This window comes from Pinus tabuliformis, chromosome 4_1 (genome assembly GCF_031772625.1).
Source record: "Pinus tabuliformis cultivar Carrire ecotype Pingquan chromosome 4_1, CPIR1, whole genome shotgun sequence".
Classification (NCBI taxonomy): Eukaryota; Viridiplantae; Streptophyta; class Pinopsida; order Pinales; family Pinaceae; genus Pinus; species Pinus tabuliformis.
This window is the reverse complement of record NC_142303.1, coordinates 935856438-935864673: the sequence shown is the minus strand read 5'-3', so window position 1 is coordinate 935864673 and position 8236 is coordinate 935856438. Positions and strand designations below refer to the sequence as shown.

Here is an 8236-nt window from a genome sequence, read left to right as displayed (position 1 = left end):
TGTGTTTATCTTATTTGACAATAGCCAACCTTAATTCACTTAAAGCCCTCTCCAGTAACTATAACATCAATTAATTAATTAAAGCATTAAAGCATTATTCAAAATATCAATGTTAATAAATTTATTAATTTATTAGTAATTAATTTATGAGTGTTAATTAATTTATTAAATATAAATGTCAATAATTAACACTAATAATTAATTAAATTCCAATGTAAACAATTATACCTGATATTTTAATTAACACTAATATTTTAATTGATGTTTGAATTAATTAAAACAATAAAAAATGATTTAAAACATTAAAATTTTACCTAAAACATTAATTAAAGTATTTAATAACATTAATTAAAAACTTTAAATGAACATATTAATATTAATTAATAATACTATTAATTTATTAAAATTTCTATATTAACTAATCATTAATACATAAATAAAAGAAAAATTACTTAGGACATAATTATTATAGTCAATTATATTAGTCAAACATAGCTAAATATGACAATATTCACATTATGAAACATAGATAAATATGATAACATTAAGACTTAGTCCACCTTATATTTACAACAATAATCAACCTTGTTCACTCAAAATAATCCTTAAATAATATAACATTAATTAATTAATTAAAACATTAGTTAATCAAAACATTAACATTGATAACACCATCTCTAGAGCTAATGGAGAATACATCCGTGAGCGCTCTGCTAGGGTTCTGCTAGGGCTCTGGTCGTTCCTTCGACGGCGCCGACAGCGCCCCAGTCAAGCTCATCTCTGAAGAGAAAAGATCACTGCAGCGGTACAGATCTGCAGCGCACCAGGGCCTCACAATGGCTCAGCCGCAGGGGGGGCGTCAGTGCCCTCCCCGTCGCAGCAAGATCCGGCGCAAAGCGTCGTCTTCGGGTCAGTGGACGGAGAGGTCCTGAACGGGGGGAAAATACCCCAGAACGGCAACAAAGGAAACAGAAATCGTAAGGAAGAAGACAGCAATCCCCAGAAGGGTACTGAAAAGCCTGAAGAAGGTCTGAAGGTCACTTCATCAACTTGCAGACCAGTTGCCAAGGAAAGACCACGAATCGAGCTGCCAGGAGACATGATAGACAGAAGAATCGAGTTCATGCGAGATCATGCCCTCATCGGGAAGTTCATAGGGTTCTGGCCTACTGAGAAAGCCCTAAATGGATGGATAGCGGCGAAATGGAAACCAAAGGGGGATGTTACGCTACAGCTCGGGCCGAAAGGTTTTTTCACAGCAATATTCTATTGCTTGGAGGACAAATACAGAATATTAGTGGGAGGGCCATACTTTTTTAACTCGGTCGGACTGTATCTGAGGGACTGGATCCCCAGATTCAACCCAGACAAGGAAGATCTAACCTGGGCGCCTGTCTGGATTCGGTTATACTCTCTCCCGGATGAATATTGGGAGGAGGAAGCTCTCAAAAGGATAGGAAATGGGGTGGGAGAATATATCAGATCAGCGGAAGAAACCAAGTCTCGTAAGTATATCTCCTATGCCCGAATTTGTGTTTTTATTCGTCTCAATGAAGCCCTTCCAGAATCGGTTACTCTTGCTCATCGGGATGAGGAATGGATCCAGCCTCTTGATTATGAGCATGTTCCTTTCCGTTGCCGAAAATGCCATACCCTTGGTCATCTCTTCAGGGATTGTCCTCAAAACACCCAAAATAGCTTTCCCGACTCTTCTGATGCCCCTGCCCAGGATGGCTTCACCAAAGTCACTAGCAGGAAGCGTTCTCACAAAAAACCCCAAAATGGGTTCAAACCCCAGCCCTCCAAGTCTCATGGCCCAGTAACCAAGAACAACTTTGACATTCTTGGCCAAGCCTCTGAGAATCTGCCTCACATCGCTGAAGCCAACCCTGATCACCCGTCCTCCTCGTCGCCTTCCCCTCCATCGCAACCCCCTCCCAAATCTTCCTCTCCTGTCATCTCCCCCTCTATTCTCAAACGGGATCAGAAAGAAGCTCCAGAGATCATCAAAGAAATGGAAGTTGACGGAAATTCGGAACGTCCCCAGAACCCAGAGATCAGCACTGAAGAAAGCGATCAAGTGCAAATCATGCAAGAAGAGCCCGAGAGTATCGATCTGAACGGCTTAGACATCCTAGAGCTGGAACTAGCTTGTAAAAAAAAAGCATACGATGCAATACCAGAACTCCAACTCAACAAGCTCGAAATGGTCATTTCTCGAGCTTATTATCAAAGCCAACTTGGAATACAATCAGGCAGCCAATGGGACGGAAGTCCGCGCACAAGAGACACAAAGAAAAGAGGCAGAAAGACAGATCTGCAAAGGACAATAGAGATCGGGAAAATCCTGGTGGATTCAGGCAGATACGCACAGTTGACAAAGTACTACAAACCCTCTGTCAACGGTTAATGATGAAGCTGGTATCATGGAATATAAGAGGGCTTAACAGTCCCGGAAAACTCAGGATGTTAAAACATATGATAAAAAAGGAAAAGCCACAAATGTGCTTTCTCCAAGAAACTAAGTGTAACAGTACTACGCTAGGTAGCATTCTTTCGAAAGCCTGGCCTGGTTGTAGATCGGTAGCAGTAGACGCCTCCGGAGCCTCAGGAGGTCTGGCAATAGCATGGAATACCCAGGCGGTATCCCTTTCTGATTTTCATGCGGCGCACCACCTTATTCAGGCAACCTTTCATATCTTGGGCACCAATATTTATGGTAATTTGTCAAATGTTTATTTCCCACAAGATACTGGAAGTAAGATAGCGCTTCTAGACACAATTGAAGCTCTTAGCAACAGCAGAAGGTACCCACTCTGGATCGTTGCCGGGGATTTCAACATGATAACTAAAACTGAAGAGAAGCTGGGAGGTAGGCGCAGAATGGAGCATGAAGACAGCCACTTCAAGGACTTCATCCAAGCAACCTCTCTCATAGACATGCCGTTTTGTAATGGCACCTTTACTTGGAGCAATCGCAGGTCGGGCAAACACCAGATCGCCTCAAAATTGGATCGCTTCCTCCTCTCTGACAATGCGGTCCACTTAGGAGGGGACATCTCAGCAGCCATTCTTGCTCACTCGGGATCGGACCACTGGCCAATAGCACTACAATGGCAAAGGCCAGGTAACTTAACCAAACGACCCTTTCGATTCGAAGGATTTTGGCTCACGCATCCTACTTTCAAGGATTTTGTGAAGACTACGTGGGCCTCATTCACTCCCCCAGAAGGATCAAAGATGTATCAATTCCAGCAAAAGTTAAGATTTCTCAAAGATCACCTGAAAAGGTGGAATAGGGAAACCTTTGGAAACATCTTCAAAGAGCAGCAAAAGCTCACTCAGGACCTGGAGATTCTTCACCAAAGGGTAATCGTGGTAGGACACTCGGAGGCCACCTTGGAGCAGGAACGCCTCATCCATAGCCAGCTGGAGAACAGAAGGAAGCAGGAAGAAATTTATTGGAAACAAAAGTCAAGGGTCAGATGGCTGAAGGAGGGTGAGCGTAATACAAAATTCTTCCACAGAACTACTGTTCAGAGAAGAATGCACAATAACATTCCCTTCATCCAAAAACAGTCAGGGGCAAAAGTAGAGACCCATGAGGAGATTGAAGAGGAACTCCTCAACCACTTCAAACAGATCCATCAAGACCAAAGAGAAGATCGGCTACAGGCCATACGCAAAATCACGGGCAACATCCCAAAAATCATTACGGAGGAACAAAACGAACTCCTAATGCGCCCTATTCTTCCTCAGGAAGTGGACGAAGCAATGAAGCAGCTCAAAGAAGGCAAGGCCCCGGGGCCAGATGGATTTTCTACCACCTTCTTTCACTCCTTCTGGGACATGCTAAAGGAGGAGGTCTGGCAGATAGTTGAAGAATCTAGGGCAACGCGCTCACTCTTGCCCTCTCTCAACGCCACCTTCATAACTCTCATCCCCAAAGAGGAGGACGCCATCACCCCTGACAAGTTCAGGCCCATTGCGCTATGCAATGTCATCTACAAAGTAATATCAAAAGTCATAGCAAATCGTCTCAAACCTCTGCTACCTGGGCTCATCTCCCCGGAACAGTCAGGGTACGTGGAAGGGCGGCACATAATGGATGGCATCCTGCTCTCTCACGAAATTATTCATTCCCTCAAGCACTCAAAGCAATCAGGTATGCTTCTCAAACTAGACCTCTCCAAGGCATTTGACAAACTAAGCTGGAATTACATTCATAACATGCTTACAGCTTTTGGTTTCTGCTCTCCCTGGATCCGCTGGATCTTGAACCTGATTACTTCCACTCATTTCTCTATTCTCGTCAATGGCATCCCCTCCCGTCCCTTTAATCCTTCAAGAGGTATCCGACAAGGGGATCCCCTCTCCCCCTTTCTCTTCGTCCTTATGGCTGAAGGGTTAGGGCGGCACATCAAGCAAGCCCTCCTTTCTCATCAGATCAAAGGCATCTCCGTGCATAACTCCCCTGCCACCTCCCACCAACAGTTCGTCGACGACACGATGCTTTTTGGTTATCCCTCTGCCCAAGAAGCCCACCGTCTAAAATCCCTCCTACAAGATTTCTCGGAGGCCTCAGGCATGCACATCAATTGCTCTAAATCCCAGATCTTTTTCTTCCATACTCCGCCCTCTGTCAAAACTGATGTTTCTCGCATCCTGGGGTTCCCCGCGGCCTCTCTGCCCTCTAAATACCTAGGTGCTCCCCTATCGGCTTCAGCCCTCAAGCAACCCGCTTGGCGTTCCCTGCTTGAGAAATTGGAAAATCGTCTCAATCTCTGGACTTACAGATCTCTTAATTTAGCCAGCCGAATCGTCCTCATCAAATCGGTTTTGCAGGCAATGCCTCTGTACTTGTTTTCTATTCTAGCTGCGCCTAAATGGGTTTTAAAAAGTATAAGAAACCTACAGCGCAATTTTCTATGGAGCAGCGCAGCTACCAATCGCAAATGGGCCCTGGTGAAATGGACCAATGTTTGCATGCCCAAAGAAAAGGGAGGCATTGGATTAAGGGATCCTGAACACAGCAATTCCATCATGAACGCCAAGATCTGGTGGCAATGGATCACTAGCCCAGATAAGCCTTGGGGAAAAATATGGACAGCCAAGTATGCCGGTAGTCGACCTCAAGAGGAACTCATCCGTTTCATTCCTACTGAAAAAGGGTCTACAATATGGAATGCGGCCAAGCAACACCACCAGCTAATTCAGAAGCACAGCTTCTGGGAAATAAGGAACGGACGCACTGCAAGATTTTGGACCGATGCTTGGAACCAACGGCCTAAACTCCAAGATATTCTTCACCCGGCGCTAATACCTGACGGGCTGGACCAGCAGCAGGAAACAGTTCACCAATTCTGGTCTTCAGAGATGGAGCATAGCTTTAGGAAATGGAAGAGGAGCGACCTAATTCTCCACAATGCAGATACGCAGCAGCAAGAAGAGCTCACGATCGAACTTAAGAAAAGAAGTATCAGGCAGGATAATGGCGGGGATATTCTCAGATGGGGATACCTACCCAAGGGGTCCTACACTACTACAGAAGCTTACAGGTTGTTATGCAACTTCCCTTCTCCCCCAGACCCTGTGTGGAGCAAAATATGGAAGCTAGGACCATGGCCAAAAATCGCCTACTTTCTTTGGCTGGTGAGTCATAAAAAAATACTCACCTGGGACAAGCTTAGAAAGCGGAACTTTCATGGCCCCTCGATCTGTCTTAATTGCTCTCAAAATGAAGAAACTCTCCATCATCTTCTAGATACCTGCCCTCTAGCCAATCAACTATGGGACAAGGTCAGTTTCAGATGTCAAAAAAGTTGCAGGGGAGAGGGTGACATCATCAATTCCTTAAGACTCTGGCCAATGCAGCCCTACAACAGCAAGATCCTTAACCATCTATGGAGTATTGTTCCGGGGATTGTCCTCTGGAATATATGGAAGGAACGTAATCAGCGCATTTTCAAAGACAAGCAATCTCCTTTAGAGGAAACCTGGAACAGGATTCATAAGAACATTCAAGAGACAATGGCGCTTCAGGTATGGACTAAGGATGACCTCCCTTCCACTGATAATGAGCACAACATTCTAGATAATTGGCAGCTGCAGCTACCCCTTGATTCTTTCAAGAGCAGTGCTCCTAATATCAATAGCAAGAACTGCTGTCAATGGGAAGCCCCTCCCAAAAATTCATACAAGCTAAATTTCGATGGGGCTTCCAAAGGAAATCCTGGCGCAGCAAGATACGGGGGTATATTAAGGGACTCTGAAGGCAAACCCACACGGATTTATTTTGGGAACTTAGGGTGGGACACTAACAACTCAGCAGAGTTGGAAGGTCTATGGCAAGGCCTGGTGCAAGCAGGGAATCTCAACCTACAACCCCTAATTGTAGAAGGGGACTCCCAGATTCTTATCAACATGGCCACCCGTCTTCAGAATGGCTCGAACGCAAGGAAAGTAGCACCCAGTTGGAGGCTTGAAGCAAGGTTGAATGACTTAGCACAGAAGCTCAGCAATTTTAGAGCCATCTCCTTCACACACACTAAACGGGAGGGCAACAAAATTGCGGATCTCCTTGCTAACATTGGGACAGAGACTGATCACTCTCTCTTATCGGGAGACACAAATATCATTTCTAACAGGCAGCAGCTCCAGGAGTGTCAAAGCCTGATCCTAGCAGAGGCTATCGCCCCGGATGCGGGTGTCATCGAGATGGACAAGGGTGAGCCACATGCCGGGCATGGGCTGCCACGTGAAAAAGCATGGGCCTTTAATGCCTCAAGCCGTCGAAACATCAAGACGGGAAAGGCATCAGGGCATCCTTAATGGAGCCGCTGGAGGGGATGGCAAGCCTGCAATGCGCATTCAATGCAGGTCATTTCAACAGAAATGTTATTGGGCTTAAGTATGAGGATTGGATGGAGAAGGGAGCTCAACGCGTTAAGGGGGATACACAGAACGCTGAGTGTCGATGCCGCGAGCTGGTGGTTGAGAGTTGGGGCGAGGTTCGCTTCATACCTGCGCTTCCTGGACTGTGTCTACACTCATTTAAGCTCTGTTCAATCCCAAGTTGGGGGCAACAAGCTGTGGGAAGGGATCGTAACCACTGTCGGCCCTCCTCTGCTCGGGAACAGAATAAGGAGCTGGTGGTTATCATGGTGCGTGAAAGGATGCCTTGTAGAAGAGCCCCCGGGCGTGGAGAATCCTCTCGTCCCCCTGCAGCGGACGTTCATCATCATTGCTGCTGCTGCTACTGTTATAGAAGAATGGGTGCCACCCCTATCCCGGCCTGTCAAGTTATGGAAGTTGGTAGCTCTAGTGAGGGGGAGCCCATGCTCCCAGCATTTGGCTCAGTCATCTTCACATTGGGTAGCTCCAGGGATAATGCAGGAATTAATGCACATATCTCTGTGCTTTTCACCAAAATCCCAGAGGAGAATGAAGAAGGGTCGTCACTGGTCCTTGCTGAGGATAGCACAGCGAGCGGCAAGGGGAAGCTCCCAATGGGGGAGCCGTCAATTGCAGCGGATAGCTTAGCGAGCGGCAAGGGGAAGCTCCCAATGGGGGAGCCGGCAATTACTGCGGGCAATTCTGGAAGAGAGCATCCTCAACCCCCCTCCCAACTTCGAGTTACCGAGCAGCCAGCCCCTGCGCAGAATCCCATGGCTATGGTTATGGAAGAAGAACCAGAGGGGTAGCTCTCAGCGACGCTCTTTTGCTTTTGCCTCCTTCTCTCAGGTCGGGTTCAGGGGTATGGACAATTTCAATTTTTTGTTCTACATGGTGGTCTGTGTTCTTCATGTTGCTAAGTCCTGCTCGCGGCCACCACAGTCGCAGTGGGTGCGGAGTCTATTGTTGGGTACAAGTTTTATGTCGTTGCCTGTTTTTTGTCTGTTCATGGTTATGCTTTCAGTTTCTACAGTTTGTTTGGGTTACATGTCTTTTTGGAAGTGCCCCTGCGTGGGTCGTTATGGTGCTACTATGGAAACTCTCAGCGTCCTGCATTTTGATCTATCTGGAAATATCGCCCTGCGAGGCAAAAATATAAGTCTGATAATGCCACCCATGGAGCCACAGTTGGCCCTGGGCAGCCAGCTTCTTTGGATGTAAAGGTTTTTTGTACATATTAATATAAAAGTAGTTAGTATTGCCGAGAAAAAAAAACATTAACATTGATAACATTAATTGAAACATTAAAATATTTAATAAAATAAATTATAATATTAATCAT

The 8236-nt window shown here is 45.8% G+C and overlaps 1 protein-coding gene across 1 annotated transcript; it reads left to right on the top strand.

Moving 5' to 3' along the window:
• Positions 1-2502: 2502 nt before the first annotated feature.
• Positions 2503-6831, top strand: LOC149179215 (uncharacterized). The gene is made up of 2 exons (XM_089422388.1): positions 2503-3369; positions 3580-6831. The coding sequence occupies exons 1-2, from the start codon at positions 2503-2505 to the stop codon at positions 6829-6831; spliced, it is 4119 nt and encodes a 1372-aa protein (XP_089278514.1).
• The last annotated feature ends 1405 nt before the right edge of the window (positions 6832-8236 follow it).

Bases quoted from the DNA above. Each gene is read 5' to 3' on its own strand.
- LOC149179215 (XM_089422388.1), top strand. From the start codon at position 2,503: ATGTGCTTTCTCCAAGAAACTAAGTGTAACAGTACTACGCTAGGTAGC. The intron at 3,370-3,579 runs GTAATCGTGGTA...ATCCAAAAACAG, and splicing joins TGGAGATTCTTCACCAAAGG to TCAGGGGCAAAAGTAGAGAC.